This window comes from Charadrius vociferus, unplaced genomic scaffold (assembly GCF_000708025.1).
Source record: "Charadrius vociferus isolate BGI_N301 unplaced genomic scaffold, ASM70802v2 scaffold377, whole genome shotgun sequence".
NCBI classification, from domain to species: domain Eukaryota; kingdom Metazoa; phylum Chordata; class Aves; order Charadriiformes; family Charadriidae; genus Charadrius; species Charadrius vociferus.
Window position 1 is genome coordinate 1,896,629 of NW_009649456.1, and position 20,439 is coordinate 1,917,067.

The 20,439-nt window shown below is 37.4% G+C and overlaps 1 protein-coding gene across 2 annotated transcripts in view; it reads left to right on the forward strand.

Moving 5' to 3' along the window:
* FBN2 (fibrillin 2) overlaps positions 1–20,439 on the forward strand; it is a 174,784-nt gene that overhangs the window by 51,493 nt on the left and 102,852 nt on the right. For both annotated transcript variants that reach the window (XM_009889702.1, XM_009889703.1), the window contains exons 6-10: positions 839–964; positions 10,969–11,094; positions 12,903–13,055; positions 13,829–14,062; positions 14,901–15,038. In XM_009889702.1, the coding sequence (XP_009888004.1) occupies positions 839–964; positions 10,969–11,094; positions 12,903–13,055; positions 13,829–14,062; positions 14,901–15,038 (777 nt within the window). The remainder of the gene's footprint in view (positions 1–838; positions 965–10,968; positions 11,095–12,902; positions 13,056–13,828; positions 14,063–14,900; positions 15,039–20,439) is intronic.

The following is a 20,439-nucleotide window of genomic DNA, read 5'->3' on the forward strand; positions in this document are numbered from 1 at the left end:
CTGATCCTTGGTATTACTTTAACTGCCCATTTGCACTTACACATTGAATCATATGACAGTTTTGTGTAAAACCCTACAGAAATACAGGATGTTTTATGTATAAGTAAATGAAAGCAGGGAGCAAAAAGCGCAACACAATTTGAACTGGAAATAGCACATAATAAAATACAACAGGAAGTTACTGAAAGTAAGATATAAAGCAAAAATGGCAGTATATTTTCTAAGAGCACTTATTTAATATTGACCGTCCAGCCTAAAGAAATCTGTGAAATTTTAGTCCTGCTTACTATGTCAGTAAATAAAGTTATGCAGATCATTTGCCATACAACTTATCCTGGCTGAATAGCACCTACTTTCTATTGACTTGAGTAGTTTGACTTCTGTGCAGAAAGTATATCCTGCAAGAATTATCATATCCAGTTAAAGTGGACAGGAGGGTAGTCCATATGTAGAGGTAGAGATCCTTTCAGAATAAGAATCTGTGTTTTGTAATGGCCATGTGTAAGGAGCAATCTGAGGGCATGAGACACTAACAGTAAGTTGTACAGATTTGTCTTAAGTAGACTTCTTAAATATTTAAAGCTAGCTATCTAAGTCATAACTCAATAAATGTAATACATTTTGAGCTTATATGGAATCGAATGCAACACACATGAAGGTCTGAGTCACGTTACTGCTGTTACTGCCATATCTTATATTAGTGGTGAAGTGGAGAAATGTGCTGGGATTTGCCGTGGATATTTTTAAGAATAATTTTAGAGCTCTCTTGTCTATCAGCAAAAGTCACGATGAAATTTTGTATCTGATGTCAAGTAATCCTTCTTTTTTGTCTTTGTAGATGTTGATGAATGTCAGGCTATCCCTGGAGTCTGCCAAGGAGGAAACTGCATCAATACAGTAGGTTCGTACGAGTGCAGGTGTCCTGCTGGTCACAAACAGAATGAGGCAACTCAAAAATGTGATGGTAAGTGATGATGTCAGAGAACATACCTAAAAAGTGGTTAAGTAAAGCATTAGAGCACTTCAGTAATGAAAGAAATAGTTGCAGTGTCTGATCTGAACAGACATAACATAATTGCACTGTGCTTTTTGTTTCTTCCTCACAGCATCATCTGTTTCTACTTTGCTGTTCATATTTTGCATTAGATGTTTTCTTCTGTCTGACACGTGGGTAAAGGCAGTGTTTATCCTGTTTCAAAATTTAGAACTATTGATAAAGAGTGTATCTATAAGCAGCATGTAACTGTAACTAAGTTATTAGAATTTTTTTTGTTTTCTCAAAAATGTCTAAAATATTCTAGTACGGGTAGCTATTTTCAGCCTACTGACTCCAGCATGAAAAGCAAATGTGGGAGTTTTGGTAATGGATGTAAGAAATTATTGCCATGTACAGGGTTGAAGAGCCTAGTTGAATAAAAATACACAGAAAATGTCCCTCTTTTTTAGATGAAAATGAAAAATCAGACAGACTGTGTTCAATAAGCGTAGTTTAATAAACACAGACCATGTTTATACAGTAAACATATTGGTACAATTAAGAACAGCAATTCTGTGTAAAGTAACGAGATAGAAAATTGCTGAGTTATTGTGGGTTTGATGAAGACTTCACTGATTTGAATGAATTTGCGATGCCTTTGAAAGAAATCAGAACTCTCAGACTTCGTCCCAACCAGTGCGTTACCTTCACATTCAAATTAAACAGATAAGATGACTGCTTGTTCAACGCATTGGCTTGTGGTTAGGTGGCAATTTAAGCATGTTACCAAATTACATTGTACTCACTATTCAAGTAGAAACAAATACATGTTTTTTAGCTGATTTTGGAAGTAATTTCAGAGTTTTCCTCAGTTTTGCCTACAATGCAGAATTCATCACAGAAAAATTAAGTAATACAGCCAGTTTGAAAATCACATTTTATATGTGAAAATGTTGCATCTGGTGGTGTTGCAAGCAATACCAAGGAATAAGTAAATAAAAAATCTGAAGGCATTTTTCTATGGTCCTGTCCTCAACTTTGTTCTGTTCTTTTATGTTGCCTAATTTCAATTACTGCTCAGTACACAATGATATTGCTGTCATGAGTTTTTCTAGGGGAAAGCTGGCTATATCTTGTTAAAACTTTGCAAGAAACAGTTTGCCAGTTTGCAAGAAATAGAGCTGCAATCATAGAAACAGAGGTATCCAGCATATTCACAGAGATTCAGGGCTCTGCAGGGAGCAATCACATTCACAGGGAAAGCAGGTCCATTTGAACCATTTTAGAAGTAAGGGAACACCAGGACCCTTGCTGAGACACTGGGAAAAAGTATATCTCCATACCTTGAAGATAATAGAACAGTTGAAGAGTTGTAGAGCAATAGAACAGTATGGCACCATCTCCACAGCCTTCTGCAGGGCCAAGGGAGAAATCAGAAGATACCAAGTAGAGTGAGTAGTCCTACAAAAGAAGATGACTGAAAGGGAAATTTGTAATCGGAGCCACTTTCTGTGGGAGAATTAAATCCCAAGCATTTCACCTACCCTGTGCTGCATGGCAACCAGTGAGAAACATGGCTAAGCAGAAAGTGGGTAGCACATTCTCGTAAAATCTTCCTTTTTTTTTTGTGGGAGACAGGATGGCAAGTGGGATTGTTCTTGCCAGGGAGGTGAACAGGAAGGAGTGGACAGATAGGTTACAAGAGATTTGCAGGCCCTCAAAGAGGCATCAGTATATAGCAAGAAGAATTGTAATTAAAAGAAAAGGAAGAGGGCAGGGTGTTTTGTTTTCCCTGCACAAGAGCCCTCCTTCGGGCTTGCCCACGTTGGAAAACGTGGAAAGGAGGTAACTAAGACCACCTGTCCACCACTCCTGCTGTTTTTAGAAAGGTTATAATGCTTATCAGCTTGTGACCCTTTACTTGGCTTCTTTCTTCTTCTTTCCTCCTTCTTTGGAAAGAAGCCCAGAGGATAAAGCATCCCTTTCCATTCATAGCTAACTGCAAAAACCCCAGCTGCTGTTGGAATTGCCTGCCACTCGATCACTGGCTCATAAAATTATAGCTTCCTTTTTATTTTCTTATTGAGTAGTAGTAGTGAGGGATGAGGTGGCATTAGTAATAGATGTATCAGAACAAAGTATGCAGATGTATAGTAATAATCTAACACTAACTGCTTTTTTCTGATAATGGACTCTAAGTATTTGGAAAGATAATTTGGCAGACATCATAAACAATTTCCTGCAACTTAGTTTATGGATAAGTTTATATAGTAATGTCTGGCACTACTGTCGGATCAGACATGGTGCCGTACTGGTGCGGATAAGTAACTTGTGCACCAGAGCTAGCTAGTACTCTACCAGCTCAGAGCATAAGCACAGTGAACTTAACAGCTACCTATACCCACTTTAAATCTGACATATACCTGACATGATTAATTCTGTTAGTATCTTAATGCTTCTAAGCAATATACTTCTGTAATGGTTACACAACATTTAGAAAGTGAATAAGCATCTACTGTTTGCAATGGTCTTGGCGTAACTGTCTATTTTTACCATCATTTTTTGTTATGTGGGATATCAAATAATAAGAATGGTTATCATGATTTTGAAAATTCTGGCAATACAGTTTATCTTTCAGTAGAATTCAAGCTCAAGTTCACTCAGCATCAAAACAAAGAAGTACACAAAATTCAGATGCATTTTCTTGCAGTTAGGCCATTAGATATAAACAACTATCAGAAAAAAAGAATTTGCAAATATTGAATGTTTTCCAAAATGTGACTGTGGTGCCTTACTTGAAAGATTGGATTTGAAATTGTTAGAACTATACTAAATCCATCATTTCAAAGCTGAAGCAAAACCAGCTGTAATTGCTAAGCAAATTTGTAGTGTATTTGATTGTGTAGGCAATGTATAGATTAGAAATGTATGCTTTGTTGTTACTCATCTCGGATTTGTGTTGTCAGTTGCAAGACATTTCATTGGAAGGCTGTTATTCAAATTGGTATTCTTTGATTCATGTCTGTTTATTTTGGCAGGGCTCTTTCAGCTAGAGACTGTTTAGAACTTTTTATAGTATTAAATACAATGATTAATGTTAGAGAGTAACTTTTATGGGTTTTGATGAATAGTTACTTATCCTTGTTCATGAGAAGTGCACTTGTTTTTTTTTATTTTCTCAGTCGTGGTATATTTATTATTATTCCATGAGACTTGTACAGCAAGAGTAGGGGAAGAGTGTTTTTGCCCAAGCCAGCTGTTGAGGTATTAGTCCTAAAAAAAGGCATTTCTAATGTGATACATACCTCATCAGAGCAAAGACAGCATTTGGATATCTGTTGTGATGGACTGCTGTCTCAGTTCAGTAAATGAAGTCCCGGTTCTGATGATGTCTGTGATCTGCCCATGGCAGTGCTCATGCTTGACTGCTGTTAACCCTAGAAGAGCTCCGCATGAAAGAGACATGATACCTTCTCTCAGGCAAGGATGTAGTTAAAACATGTCAAATAGGTATTTTTATAGAGATCCAAATAATGCAGGTAATTTTGTACATGTCATGTTTCTGCCTGGCATCTGCACTCCATCTTTGATGCCAAAAGGAGAACTTACTCAGTTGTATGTTTCCTTCCTTCTGACAACAGTAATTAAAGCATTCTTTGCATTCTACTTCTCTAACCTATCTAAAGCTCTGCTTTAATTATTAAAAATATTATTCAACAGTTCTCCCTAGTAGGATCCATAGGAAAAGGTGAATGTATTTTTAACACATATGTGCTTAAAAATATGTGATGCTTATGGGACTGTGCATAATAGAAGTGAAACATCATCTGCAGTCTGAAATACTTGCCTTTATTTCATAGTTCAGTAATCAATGGGTTTTCATTTCCTGCTTTGTTGGCCACCTGTTGCAGAACAGGTCATGCGCTCTGGCTTTGTTTCTTGTACGCCTCTGCCATTTCTGTCTGTGATAAAAGTTAGGTACTAATTAGTCCCTGGTCCCAGCTTCCGCAGTAGCTTTCCTAGTCACATAATTCCTTACAGGGAATTATGCAGCTAACTGCAGTGCCCAGTTTGTACCCGTTTTTCTGGGAAAAAACCCGTGATGAATCTTTTACTTGTCCATTTCCCCATGCTTCACAACTAAGGTGCTAATGCCAAAATTATACCAGCATAATACCATGCTTATATTATTCCAAGAATGGAGAAGAGAATGAAAGCCAAGCCATAGTTTCACTCAGGCTTTTTTTTTTTTTCCTTTTAATAAAGGCTTTGAGAGTTCATAATCTCTCAGTGTGAGATTTATAGGATAAAACTACAGCCATTCCTTCAGACAATTACACTTTCAGTTAGTGGGACTGGTCATTTGAGTGAAGTTACATCGTTTATATATATGGATTGGGCCATTGGGAAGGGTATAAGGAATTGGTCTCCTATGAGTTAGAACCTGTGTACAGAGAAATTATTTAATAGAAAATGCATTTTTTTAATGAAGTTTTTATGATAAAAGTTATATAGAAGTGATGTAGTATGGAGTATTCTGCTCAATCCTTTCCCTTCGTTAGGTATGGAAAAACAGATCAAATATTACTTGCTGGCTACAAATCCATGTTGGAGTTAGTAAGCAGGCAAGCCTCCAGTGTTCAGAGGCAGAGGCTGGAATCTTGCAGTAACTATTCAGACCTTCTTTATTTAACAGCAAGTCTTCTATTTAAGAAAGAAGGATTGAGATCCCTGGCTATATCCTTTGCCCTTAAACATCCAGATGTATTTTGTGGGTTAGGGTTTTTTCTCCTGTTGTTCCTCCTTGAAACAATAGCTATTTTTAGAGTAAGTAGGAACATTCATGTTGTGCTTTTTGTGCCATAATGGATTTTGCTAGAACTATGGTAAGCAATAAACATTGCTTTGCTAGGTTATTTGCTTGCATTATATTCTCTTGTTTCTTTCTTAAAAAAAATCAGTGAAAAGGCACATAATTATATTACTGGATTTATTTTGAGCCTCAGATTACAGTTTACTGACACTGACCTTTCAGAAATTAATGGCAATTGTATATCAGTAAAGAAGGTTTAAAGGATTTCCAAACCACACAAGAACAACTTATATGTGTAACTGTGTGTGTATGCCCTCACGTTAGAAATGTAACTAGGTAGCTTAGCTTTTTGGGAAAATATGACCTTTAGAATTAATCCAGCTCAGGGTTCAACCTTACTGATTTTATTTATAAGCTTTTCTATATTCCTGGTTTATAGACTTTCCACAGTAGTCAGGACAATTCCTTCCACTACTGGGCAAGTCATGGAAGGCACAAAGTGGAAAAAAAATGGGAAAGGCCATTACAGGCGTTGTACCGAATTCCAGATATCTGAAGCAGTGGTGTGATGTCTTAACTAAACAAAAGAAAAACGCAAACCCTTCTCTTTTTTGGCCTAAAAGTTTTGATCTGCAATATATTAAGTTTTCATTGTCTTTTTAGAAATTAAATTTTTAGGATGTTTTGTTCCAGAATGAATGGCACTTATATCTATGGGTTGTTTGGAGGTGGATTGCATATAGATAAACAGAGAGGAGAAATAAGCTTTCAGTTGTGCTTGCTGGTTTACTTAAGAGGTGGACTGCTACTTATTAGTACTTCAAGGATCTAATAAATGTGTTCTGATTACTCCTCTCAAATTGAAAATACATCATACTCCCTGACTAAATGCAGTTAGTTATGACACCTTTTACAGTCAAATGTATGCTAGGAGGTAGGATACCTCTGATGTTCTTCCAAAAGGATATCTTGCTGTACTATTGACATCAAAGGGCTAGGACTATATGTCACAGGCTAACTCTTAAAAAAAAATAAAAATAACTGTGGCACCAAAATGCAAAGAACCATTTAAAAGAAAAAGTTCTATTTCTGGTTTTCCTGCTTTAATGTGTAATTTCATTATACTGTGTGGTATGCAGATTTGATGCTACCAGGTATTACTGTAGACTAAAACTATTTTCAGGGAACATTTTTTCAGAACTCAGCAGTTGGGAACCCCTTTTCTGGTACTTTTAATTCAGTTATTCATAAAATCCTGCTTACTGTAGCAGTAAAAGTAATGAATTCTGGATGACAGGTAGCCAGGCTGGGTAGTTTTGGCAGAAGCTCACCTATTAATACTCACACCTGCAAAGTTTATGCCACACATTTAAATTGGTTCTCACATTGAGACTGGCTTTCTTATCTTGTGTGCAATGTTGGAACCGCAGCCATTCACCCTTAAGACAGCATCTCCTCTTACTATCTTTGGAGCATTTTTGCCAGCGCCATTAATTTATGTATTTTGGAGGCGGAGGGAAGGGAGGAAATTGCTTAACTTTTTCAATCAGCCATCCTAAAAATAGCTCTTCCTGAGGTAAAGTCTCAGAATTTCCAGTCAGAGGTAACAGAGATCCTGTTGAAAGAAATGCATGTGCAAGAACCAGGGAGGGGGAAGGAGAAACAGAGATTTAGCTCAGAAACTAGTGAAACAAAAAATCCACTGACTTGGTACCGCTCCAGTAAGTAAGAAGATTATTCTTCCACAAGGGTTCTCCATGTTAATTGGTTAAAAAAAAAAGTTTTTCTGTCCACATGGAGAAGACTGTGAAGTCTTCCTTCCACTCTGGTCACTGTCCAGATTTCAGGAAAGTACTTCCTCCCTTCCCAGCTCCCAGTCATTCTTGGACAAGAGCCCTAGACAGTGTTAAACTCCTGTGCATGTAGCCAGGTGAGAAGGATGGTCTACGTTCTGCAGCTTTGCAGAAGTGGCTAACTACTTCCTTCCAAAGTCTGTCACTTGCCAGTTCGACAAACTCCACCTATTCATTACCTCAGTGGGTTTTGTACTGTCTGACCAACTAGTTTGGAATTTGGTTTCCTTTGGTAGAAGATCAGGTGTTATGTTCTTGTAATTAAGATTAATGCCTTTAAAGTAGCAGGTACCTGTGCCAAACAGGGAAAATGAAGGGTAAACTTGCCATTTTCAAGTGCCTGCTGATTTTAGTAATCAGATTTTTATAGATTAAATTTTCTTGTGTGTTTTTTTCTTAGGTATAGTGATTGCTGTTGTATCCCAGTTATCAAAAACAAAAAGAAAGAAATGCAATGAAACCTATGAGATTTAAGACCCACTCTCCAGGAAAGCGGCTGATTGAAACATATATTCTGAAAATGCTATGTAACTAGGTCCTAGCATATGGATTCTTAAATTTAACTTGCTCATGTATCACTGGTGACAGTTGCTGTCAGCTTTGTGGCATCCCATTTGTGTGTACAGCATTTGCATCTTCAGACAGTATTTCCATGCTGGTAAATTGTGATGAACATGCTGGTGGTATCTTTATCGAAGTTTGGGCGCATCTGAACTTTAGAATTAGTCTTGGAATTTATTTTTGGAACCACTACAGTAGCAATGAAAAAGGGTAGTGTAGTATTTCCTTGAGATTGAAGGTGCGCCTCAAGGGATGGTAAAGTAAGGGAGTTTTCTTATGTGAACATCCAGTGACTCTGCCATCGAGAAGGTGCCACTTTCCAGCTCTTCGTGCAGAGTCCTCATTTCATGTAGTTTTCTTGCCTGTGTTTCTGACGTGATGTGTCAGACTGTGTGCGTATACAGAAGACAGTATTCATGTTTAAAAGACTTACGGGTTGTGAAAGACCTGTACTGCATGAAAGATCCCAACAGGGCATGCAGCCAGTTCCGGTTCTGTTTTGATTTACACACATGGTTTCATTTCATTGGATTAAATCAGAATTGTATTTAATATAGTAAATGAGTGCAAGATTTCAGAGATTTCCTGGAGAATTATTTGGTTTTGATTTATACCATCATTTGAAATTCTGGAATTTCTACAGTGGGCAACTATAAAGTCTTAAGTGAAAGCATTATTTCTTAGAAGTACTTTGATTTAGCAAAAATGACACTTCCTTTTGTACAGACTTGAGCAAATGTCTCAAAAGTGGGGAATAGTTGTCATCCTTTTGTAACAATCTTAATGTAAAATTTGAACTTTTTGCGTCCTCTGAAATGCTTAAATAACCTTATGAAAAAGTTAAAATTTTCAATTCTTCTGGTTGTGCTTCATCATGTAAAAAAACCAACAAAGGCCATGGGATGCTTATATGTATGGAATAGTTAGGAAGTTACCTGTAAGATAAATTGTTTTTTCTACAATGACACTCTAATGACATGCCAGTGGCAAGGGATTGTTTTATTCATACCTTCACTTTACAAAGAACAGTTTTCACATTCTTAGTGGCCTTCTGGCAAAACTTAATTTTCCTTTCCGTACTTGAATGTCTTCTGTAGATTCATCTCCAAAGGGAGTTCTTCATGTGTGGACCTTCCCACAGTGGGGAGTTACCTTTTTAATGTAGTTCCTGTGCATGTCAGATCTTTTTGGCACTCTTCCTTTTCTTTGTGTTTTCAGTGTGGAGAATGTAGCAAAGGAGGAAGCAAAGTAGTCATCACATAAAAGCCTCCTAAGAGATAAGACATGTTGAAGTTTATTTGTCAAGTAGCTATTCATCTCAAGAGAACTTCTAGAGTGGCAGGTCCAAGGAAATGATAGGTCTGTGTAAAAGTGCAAGGAATGGTCTGTGGGGTCCCAAGGCTTTCTTAAAAGGAATGTGAAGAACTTCATAGTGTCATCACAAGATAATTTCTGTCATATGCTCTTTCTAATGCTTCTCCTGCATTGTTTGACATGAGGCACTCTGGGTTCAAACAGTCTGATTTTTTTGTTTTGGTTTTTATTTCACAGTATGAAAGCTAATTTAAGTTAATACTGCATCTAGATTTTTACAAACAAGCTAAGCCAAAGTCCTTTACCTATGACTACCTTTGGTATCAAGCCATGCAAAACCTGTGGTGTCATATAATTCCAACTGTAAAACATAACCCATCTCAAGCTAGTTAGATAGTTGGCCCGCGTTTTCCCATGTTTTCTCAGAATGCCTCCCGTGTTAAACCTCGGCCACAGTTCACATTCAGTGAAAGCCATTGGAAAAGCTAACGTACAGAGGCCACTTAAAAGCAAAATTAGTTTACTAAATTGACCGTAAAAATATTCATGTGTCTGAAGATTGCCACAGTTGTAGAATGAAATGGTTACTTAAAATGGCTTGTTTGTATAAACGGGCATGACATCATCTTTACTCTCATGCTGTTCTTCCCACTTTTATTTCTCCCATTCCAGTTTACGCTGCTATGCCTCACATCTCTAACAATATAGTCAGCCTGCTTCCTCCTATTGCTTCTTACTGTCTCAGCTCCTCATTTTGCTTCCAATTTGTGCTGGGACAGCACACGATTCTCTAAGTCCTGGTGCCAAGTGCCCTAGCAGACCGTTGTTACATACAGCAGCTTGTTTGTCAGCTTGATGACATCACACTTTATACGCATTTACATATAAAATTGTTGCAGTGTTCAGATGAGACCACTGCTTTTAGTTAGCAGAAACATTTGAATGGATTAAAAATATCTGAAAAAAAAGTAAAAATGCAACATTTGGTAGCATTTGAAGAGCTTGGCCAAAATTCTTGCTTACAGTTGGAGAATTAGAAGGCCAGAAAGCAGTCAGATCTGATGAGCAATATTTCTGTGGTCGCAGAAGCCCAGAGCTGTCATGCTTGGCTGCTGTACCATCCTCCTTCTTTCATCTCAAACGCAGGATGTATGTTTTGGTATTGCATTGTAGCCGTTGCATGCTTCCTAGAGATGGCACTCAGTATGTGTCATTTGGAGGAAATCCCAAACTGCTCTCACGTACTCTGTGATTTGAAGTGGTAGATTTGAATGGATAAGTAAAGCCTCAATTAGATGGCAAGCAAAATTATTTGCAGTATGCAAACACCAGCATTATGTTATTCAATATGAGTTAACAACTTCATTTCAGAAAAGCTGTCTTTTTCTCTTTTTAATACAATATGTTGAAGTGCTGTGCTAATTATCTCATGTTCTTTCTTTTTTGGATAGATATTGATGAATGCAGCATCATCCCAGGAATATGTGAAGGTGGTGAATGCTCCAACACCATGGGAAGTTATTTTTGCATCTGCCCACGGGGTTATGTCACATCCATGGATGGCTCCCGCTGTATTGGTACGTATTCCACCCTGTAGGCTTTTAAACTTCTCAAGTTTATTAAGGCAATTTATACACAGCAGCAGAACTTCTGTCCCAACCATCTAGCACTTCCCCTCCAGGACCTCACTATATGCTAACACACTAGTATCTCTGATCCAGCTACTTAAAATTCATAGCATCTTCTGGTGATGTTGATTGCCACTGCAGCCATCTTTATGTAGGTAGTAGATCCCTCTGTGTCGACTGCATTGTAGCCTGAGAACTCGTGCCTGAGATGTGGATCTTCTTACGAGAAGAACAATTAATGACTCTCTGTTGTCTAGGCAAGCATAGGAAGTGTTAATTGTAGTTGTTTCTTTAACCTGCATCTAATGAAACAAAAAACTAAGCTCACTTTTGTTCTAAAGATACTTCAAGTTCCATATCACATAGGCTAGTTTAACCTTTAGAGACCAATATAAGGCACATATATAAACTCAGAAGGTATTAAGTAGTGTATTCTGAGGTAGTACTAATTTGATGGCAACAGAAAATAAAACAAATTAAATACTAGGTTTCAGTAGATTGCAGCCTTTACAGGACAATTTACTTAAAACCTGTTTCTGTATTACAAAAGAGATGTATGCGTATTTTCACATGTGATACTTTCTTTTATACAGCTGCACATGTCAAATATACGGTATAAACAGTTGTGATGAATTAACTAAAAATACTGCATACCATGTTTAAAAAACATTAAAAATTACTAATAATAATGTCTTTTCTAGATCTCATGTGGTTCTTTGTATTTCATACATCTCAAAGCATTTTGTTCTCATGTTGGTAAAGGGATGGGAATTCTGAAGGGATTTCTGAAATACAGATACATGATGTAAGCCAGTAGCAACATAAGACTTACAAGTGATTTCACATGGATAATTTTTTGAACAACGTAGACAACTTTTGTTATCCAGGTTCATCTGAGGAGTGCAAAACTTCAAATACCTTGTGGCTAGCCTCAGGAATACTGAGAACTTATGATTTCCAATATGATCAAAATTTATATCGGTTTTGGCATGTTTTACAATCTGGTTTCTAAAGTCAGCTCCCAGAACAAATTTCACACAAATCACATGTCGTAGTCTGCTAAAGCAGGCCCTTGTGTCACAGTTTCCTTCCCTTAAATGAACATGTATCCGAAAGTTCTTGTGCTCTCAAATGTTTATAGTATTGGAGTATAACTTGTATACTCCAGAAGTGTAATTGCTCCTTTACTTAGGAGAAAGTGAAGAATGTAATCCTTATTAATACAAATTACTTTATTCTTCCCAGTTTAAGGTAAATATTTGCTTTTAACCAAAATATCAGGGTGTGCTCAGTTATTGTAATTGGTACCATGTCTTTCCAAATTCATTGATCTTTTCTCCTAGTCAGCATTCAGGAGTGTGACCATAAAAGATCTAAGATGTGTCCTTGAAGGAACTAGAATATAATAAACACTGATGTGTTTGTATAGAGTAGTTTTCACATGGCACTAATAAAAGTGCTGTTGTACATTCAGTCTGCTGAGCAGAGCAGACTGAATAGCATTTCTTCAGTCAGACATACCTACACCAAGGTGTCACTGCAAATATGTGATCCTGCAGTAAACCATATGTAGAATTGGTGCTGATCATCTCAGACAATTACTGGGTGTGTTTGCGGGTATTTTGGGGTTTGATTTTGGTTGGGTTTTTTTTAATACAACTTTTAAAACATTTTAGTCCATTCATGAACTGAAAAGGGAAAGTAATTTGGGGAGTTCATGTTACTATTTTTGGTTTTCTTTTTAAATTAACTTCCAGATCAAAGGGCAAGTACATGTTTCTCCAACGTAGTTAATGGCCGCTGTGCACAAGAGCTTCCTGGTAGGTTCACCAAAAGGCAGTGCTGCTGTGAGTCTGGCCGGTGCTGGGCCGTCGGGTCCGTTCCAGAAATGTGTCCTGTCAGAGGATCTGGTGAGTGGCTTGCTGGTTGTTGGTTGTTTTTCTCCTTCTTGCTGCCCATTCTAGTTGGGATGGAGGTCACTGGAATATTTTAAACTTCTTTAAAATATAGGCTAAATGGAAAAAGAAAGTCAGAAATTACATTATTATTCATTCTTGTTTTTTTAATACTGATGTTACCATCTGTGAGCCATTTTTTTCTGGTCCATGATTGTTTGGGACTAGTTTCTTTAACGTCCTTTTGTTGACTTTGGAAATCGTTCTTGGGAAATGGGAAAGATTTTGTGGTCAGGCTCAAAAAAGGAAATGACTCTGAGGGTCCATAGTTCATTTTGATTTAAAGGAACAGCTGCTCTCTTGTTCCATTAAATTTTGTGTTACTTTGAACTAGAAATGCATCAGTATTTCATTTATTCTTTCAACTCTGCTCACAGAACAATAGTCCACATCTCTAGTGAAATGCGTTTTCAGTTTATCTAGATGAAGATCTCTGAATGACCAGGGAGTTACAGTGCTGCTGGCAACACATCAACAAAAAGGTTTCAACAAATAGTTGTAAATTACAGTATTTCCTTTTATTATTTTTCGTGTCCTTCCTTAAATAACGCCTGTCACAATCATGGTATCTGCCTGTGATTAGCAGTAGGAGAGAGAACACATAACATCAAAGAAACGAGGAGCTGGTGTTCTGGTTTTTGTAGCATACAAAGATCTGTATCTTCCTTATAAGCTGACTCTGAAGGGTTGATTTACTTTATGCTTCTCTATGCATTCCTGTTTAACAGATGAACACCGCAGACTTTGTGTGGATGGCACTCCTGCTGGAGGTGGTTCCAGAGGTGGTGGGACAGGAGGAAATGGGTTCCTTCCCGGTAGCAATGGCAATGGCTATGGCCCAGGAGGAGCAGGATTCATTCCCATCCCTGGAAGCAATGGTTTCTCCCCAGGTGTAGGTGGAGCGGGGATAGGGGCAGGTGGTCAAAGTCCCACTGGAAATGGCCCAATAATTACAGGGCTAAGTAAGTACTTGCATTGTTGTGACTTGTTTTCCTTGTATTTTTTCCTTTTTTTTCTGCTTAGTTTTTACTCTGGAAATGATATGGTGTTCTTCACACATAAAAATCCTTTTGTATTCAAGCACTTTTAAAAAACCTCAGCTGATACATTAGTAAGTTCAGAAGCCCTTTTTTAACAAGAGTTCAGATATAGAGATTTTTTTCTTCACTTCAGTTATAGGGCTCTTGAACCTATGCTATCCCTGCTGATCTGTCTTGGTCAGCACTAATAAAACTCCATATTTCTAAGTGTTTTCAAAAAAACGCTAGAGTTTAAAGTAAACTGTTGTCTTTTCTTGTATTTCCAAATGTAAAACTTACCTATTCTGCAGGAACACTACCTTGACTGAAGCCCAAGATCAGTAATATTCAGACAGGTCTCATATATGTAAAGTTGCTTATAACATGCATAACCATGTCTCTAGGATCAGAACCATAAAGTAAATGCAAAGACTATTATAAAGACAGGTACACCAAAAATAGTAAATGTATAGGAACACACCGCTTCAACTTTCACCCAAATTGTGGTTTATTCATGAGGCCACTGGCAGTCTAATCAGGTTATACACATAAATGGTAAATTGTAATTAAGAATGTGTGTCTAATGTGTTTTTTGTTTCTGAGAACTACTTTTTTTTTGTTAGTTTACTGTCGTGTCAACAGATAGTGCTTGGAAAAATACTTGATTTGATGGATATATTTATGCACCTGATAACATACTTTCTGAAGCCAAGTATAATCTTCATATTTGCCTCAATTTGAAAATATGAATATTTGTCTCATGTTCTGTTTTTTTCATTAGCAATACTCAATCAGACAATAGACATCTGTAAGCACCATCCCAACCTTTGTTTAAATGGACGTTGTATACCAACTGTTTCTAGTTACCGATGTGAGTGCAACATGGGATATAAGCAAGATACAAATGGGGATTGTATTGGTAAGTGCACATTTCTAAAATCCATTTTTCACTTTTAAAACACCAGTATTTTTGAGCTTTAAATATGGAGGTTTTTTAAAAAAATATATTCTTTTCCCCCCATGTACCTACAAATTTTAATGATATTGGTCTTGTGAAAGAGAGTACAAAGACCATGACATTACTTACATTAGAATACTTTAAAACCTTCTTAAGGGCTAACTGTTTCCTTACCAAAAAAAAAGAAATCTTTAACCACAAATACAGGTATTGAGTATTCCTGTACTTGCTGGGTATTGTACATGTCTGTCTTCACATTCAGTAAAGTAAGTTCTGTTCCATGTTCTCTTTTGTTATGCTCGCGTAGCTCCATGTTTGCTACAGGAGTTAGTGTCGAGTTATGTTCAAGATAATGAAGGATAGAATTTATGTTTTACCTACTTGTAAGGATGAATGACAGTTTGTAAGATATCAAGTCATTAAAAAAGAATGCATTCATTAACTTTTGGTTATCTTTGCATTTCATATGAAAATATTGAATCCTAGCTTTTTATAACAAGAGCTGAATTTGGGATTCTGCACTTTTGTTCAGTGACTGTGGACTTCACTTTTCCAGTGTCACAGGCTCATCAGGTATTTGGGGAAAATAAAAAATTTCAGGGTTCTGGTGGTGTAGTTTTGTGGAGAAGAATCCTGTATGCAGGACACAGCTTAGTAAATGTAGAGGATCCTAAATAGAAAGGTCTGGTTAAACTTCTGGCTGAACATCTGCTTACTGATTTTTTATAAAGACATTTGAGATCTGAAAGGCCCCACTTCGAATACTGTGTTCAGTTTTGAGCCCCTCACTACAAGACAGACACTGAGATTCTAGAGCGTATCCAGAGAAGGGCAACAAAGCTGGTGAGGGGTCTAGAGAACAAGTTTTATGAGGAAAAGCTGAGGGAACTGGAGTTGCTTAGCCTGGAGAAAAGGAGGCCGAGGGGAGACCTTATTGCTCTCTACAATGACCTGAAAGGAGGTTGTGGCAAGGTGGGTGTCGATCTCTTCTCCCAAGTAACAAGCAATGGGACAAGAGGAAGTGGCTTCAAGCTATGCCAGGGTAGGTTTAGATTGGATATTAGGAAAAATTTCTTCACTGAAAGGGTTATCAAGCATTGGAACAGGCTGTCCAGGGAAGTGGTGGAATCACCATCCCTGGAGGTATTTAAAAGACCTGTAGATGCGGTGCTCAGGGACGTGGTTTAGTGGTGGTTTTGTCAGCATTAGGTTGATGGTTGGACTCAGTAATCTTAAAGGTCCCTTCCAACATAGATGATTCTATGATTCTATTAATGAAAAATATACAAGAGCTTGTTAGCGACAGGCTTTTCCCACTGAAACTGTGCTTTCAGAATCAATTTCTAGCATGCCTGTGGATTAGAAGGAAATATAGAAACAACGGGACGCAAAAGATTGCAGCTACATGAATCCTTAAAAAAATCTTCTAATCCAAAACTATGCAGTTTACAGTATGCAAGTGAGAATAGTACAGGCAGATTTTGACAAGCATACAGCAGAGTGGGTATCAACCAGAAGCTGATCTGGGAGCACTGCAGCACTGAGTTGCAAATTCTTCCACCTCCAGCTGAATTGCAAACTGAATATCAGGGCCTGCCTGGCTTGGCACCCTGCATTCTGGAAAAGTTAAATGCAACAACTGTTGAATAGTACTTTTCCTTTGATGTCCCTGTTTCATACCATGTTTAACCTCCCTGTTTTCCTTTCTCAAATCGATTTGTTATACTGCAGATGCATGTTTGTGAGTCCCCTTAGCTAGGCCATTCTCTTGCACCAGAAGAGTCAGTAATAGCTAGATCATTCCTGACCACTGTTTGTGCATGGTCTTCTTAAGGAGATTCCACCACTTGTCCCAGGCAGTTGCAGTGATCCAACAGTTGAACTTCCAGAAAGTTGTCAGAACATCTAATTTAAATGTTATTTTGCAAAAAATTGCATCTCATTGTTTCTAGTCTTAGCCCCAGTATATAACAGAAGCAGTTCAGTACTTTCCTCATTGCACTGTTGTGTACTTGAAGACTGTTACAGTTCTTCCAAGTTGTCCTCTATGATACAGCAAGCCGACCCTTTTCAGCTTTTGTTGTTTGGGTGAGAGTGTTCTGTACCTCTGATCTCTATCTGGGAAATTCAAGAGGCTTAGACTCTTGCTGCATCCTCAGGCCTCAGAAGATATAAGTAAATAAGGAGTAGGAGTTTTACTATAAATCTATCTTCCATGGCTATTCTTTCTTTGCAGTGCATGGAGAGCCCTGGAGCTTTTGTTCCCAGCACTAAATTGTGCATCACTGAGATCAGTAACATTTTTAACTATGGTGGACCTTGACTCTTGAGGAACTGTCTTGAAATACCCTGAGTATCTTCTGAAAGCTGGCATATTGAACTAATGTTTCTTGATGAAACCTAATTCACAGCTTGTATTTGTATTTTTTGTTACTTGGGAGGCAATTTGAAAATATCTGAAGCAGATGTTTGTTATCTACTTGATAACACACATTATATTTATTACATTTTTATTGCTTTCTAAGTTCAAATGAAGAAATGAAGATGAGTAATGATAAAAATCTGAATATATGATTGTTACAAAGCTAGCAACTGAAAAAAGTGAAAGGCCTTTCTAAACCGTAGGTTTTGAGGCAACCATCCTGTGTTTGAATAATTAAAAAGCAGTGATAAATATCATCATGGTGATGCATGATTGTGATAAATGCTTGCTCATGCTTATAAAGAATTATTCTGCATAAAGAAATATACTGAAAGACCACACAGCTGTAAATAATGAGCCTGCATACCATGGAAAGGCACAGTGTCCGTTGTCCCTAAAATGATTTCCTGTTAAGGTAAGGCAGATTCAACAGAGCTACTTTGTGCTTCGTATCAGCAGATAGCATAAAGACGGTATGTGATTAAGTAGCAGTTCACTCTGGCTTATGAGATTGGAATGCTATTAAACTCACAAACCCCTTTTTTTAATATGTGAAACATGGAAAATAAATGGCAGTGCTGCAGTAAAAATTAGTGGGGTTTGATACTGTTGCAAGCATGTGATTATTAATCAAATTAATATATTGATAATGTGGCATATGTAAGTTAAGAGTCTAGGAAAAAATGAACTGTGGAAAATAAAGTCAAACCAAAGCAAATCTTGATGCAGGTGGTAAGGTAAACTCCTAAATACAGGTAACTCCAGATTAAATACTGGGAATTAATAATACTAGGAAATTTTAGGTAAGTAGATAAATCAAAGGCCTCACCTGAGCTTGGGTGACCTTTTAGACTTCTGCTTTTAGTGAACACTGGTTTCAATAACCACTGGCACAAAAGAAATGGTGCCTTTGGCTCTTTTTTGGCTTCCCAGACTAAATGACCAGGTATTAATGTACTAATTTCATGTGAGAGTGGCTTTTGGGATTAGTCCAGAACAGGATTTAAATTCTGTGGTTGAGCCTATTGTGAAATGCATCATTTGCTCTATCTTTGTGCCCCTTTATAGTTAGGTTGCAGCAAGTAAAGCTACATGGATTTAATTTATTTTTTTTTTTATTTTTCAATTCTCATTGAAGAAATCATGCATGAAACAATCAAGTAGGACAACCACCTGTGCTTTAAAAGGACCATCAGATTTAAATGTCTGGGTGTTAAAGTTGATTGTTCTTAACAGCTGCCTGGCACTGTGTCCCTTTCTCTTCTGTGGGGTCACCACTATAGGCCACCATGCAGCTTCCACTCCAGGCTTGAGATAATAGTGAAGTTGTATCTGATTTTCAGTTTGAGGTTAAAGTGCTTGAAAGCTGTGGGACCAGATTCATAGGTGCATGGAAAAAAGGTTGTTGACCTCTAACACACAGTTAGGTACCCAGGAAAAAAGTGTATTCACTTAGGGAACTTGGTCTCAACTTCGTAATGCACACCTCAGCACTAACAGTAGTCTGAAAACAGGGGCAGTTTTGGGTGCACTGGGATCAAAACAGAACTTTCATCTGGTGTAACAAAAGCAGAAGATGCTGTTCCAGACACAGTAATGTCCTGGATTGAAAGCAGGGAAAAGAACCCCAATAATGGCTTCTAGCAAGTTTAAGTGTCATTTTGCCTATATTTTCAGTATGAAACAAATTAGTCATTATTTTGACTTCTGTGGTTTGCCTTTTGAGTAGCTGCTCGTATTCAGAAGACTTGTTATGAGAGTATACTTTATCAATATTTATCTTAGATAATACAGCTTTGTTTCACTGTTACTTTCTAATAGTATTCTAAAGAAGTAGCCACAGTATCTTAAGTGCCACACTGAATCAGTGATTTGTGAATGATAGTTGCTATAAATCATGCAGAAAGTTGTCTTGGAAATGTAGGCAGGAACTTAATTACATGGAATTTCTGTGTGGACTGGTACATATTAAATGAAATAAAAGGCTTGCTTGGGTCTATCTTGGATACGCTTCTCATTAATGAAAAAACAGTCTTGGGGCGTTGGGAACAGTTAGATTTCACTGCATGGGGCAATGTTAATGGTATGTAAATGAACACTGTTTCCTTACTGCTCTATCTCTCTGGCTGCTTACTCCCCAAGCAATAAAATAAGAAGCCAGAAACTGTTAGATATTTTTGTGTAGAGTTAAAGAAAAGTCTTATTTCAAAATTATCCTGACAAATCAAAAAATAATGGTGTTACGTACTGCTCGGTGACCTAAAATTGTTTTATGTTGCTGTCATGATGGAACATGCCTCATAAGTCAAGGACTATAAGTGTCCTAAGTGATTTGACACTGAGCAGTCAGTTCTTTTCCCCAAGCTGGTATTATGATTACCTTTCCTGTAATATTATTACCTTTCCTTATTTCTTTATGTTTATAAAAACTCTGGATAAAACTGTATAGACTTTGAAAGTGGCAACATGCCTGTAGCTGTGCTGTGTTGAATTTCAGTTGTTTTGAGAATACAAGTCTCCATATTTTAAATTTTGGAATATATCTTTAGACTCATCGCAGTAAGTCTTAAGGGAGGTTTGGAAGTTCCGTACCATGTCTAGTGAAATTCTGACAAGTGTTACAGGTGAAACATTGAAAAGTGGAGATAAGTGTGATGCAAGTGGTGAAAAAGAAATAGTTGACACTGAAGAGGGTTGTGTTGGGAGATAGGATAAATGGGTTAAATATCTCTGTCTCAGATGTTTCCTGTTTATACTGCTGGAATACGCATGGTTGCAATGCAAACTTAAAGCCAACAACTCCTGTATATTAACATATATTTGCCATTTCCCTCTTTTATCAAGAGCTTATAAAAATAAGAGCATCTTAAGATGCATATTTTATATGGAAATCATCTGATGCGCATGGCTTTGGAAGGATTTTCTAAGCTGAAGTCAGCT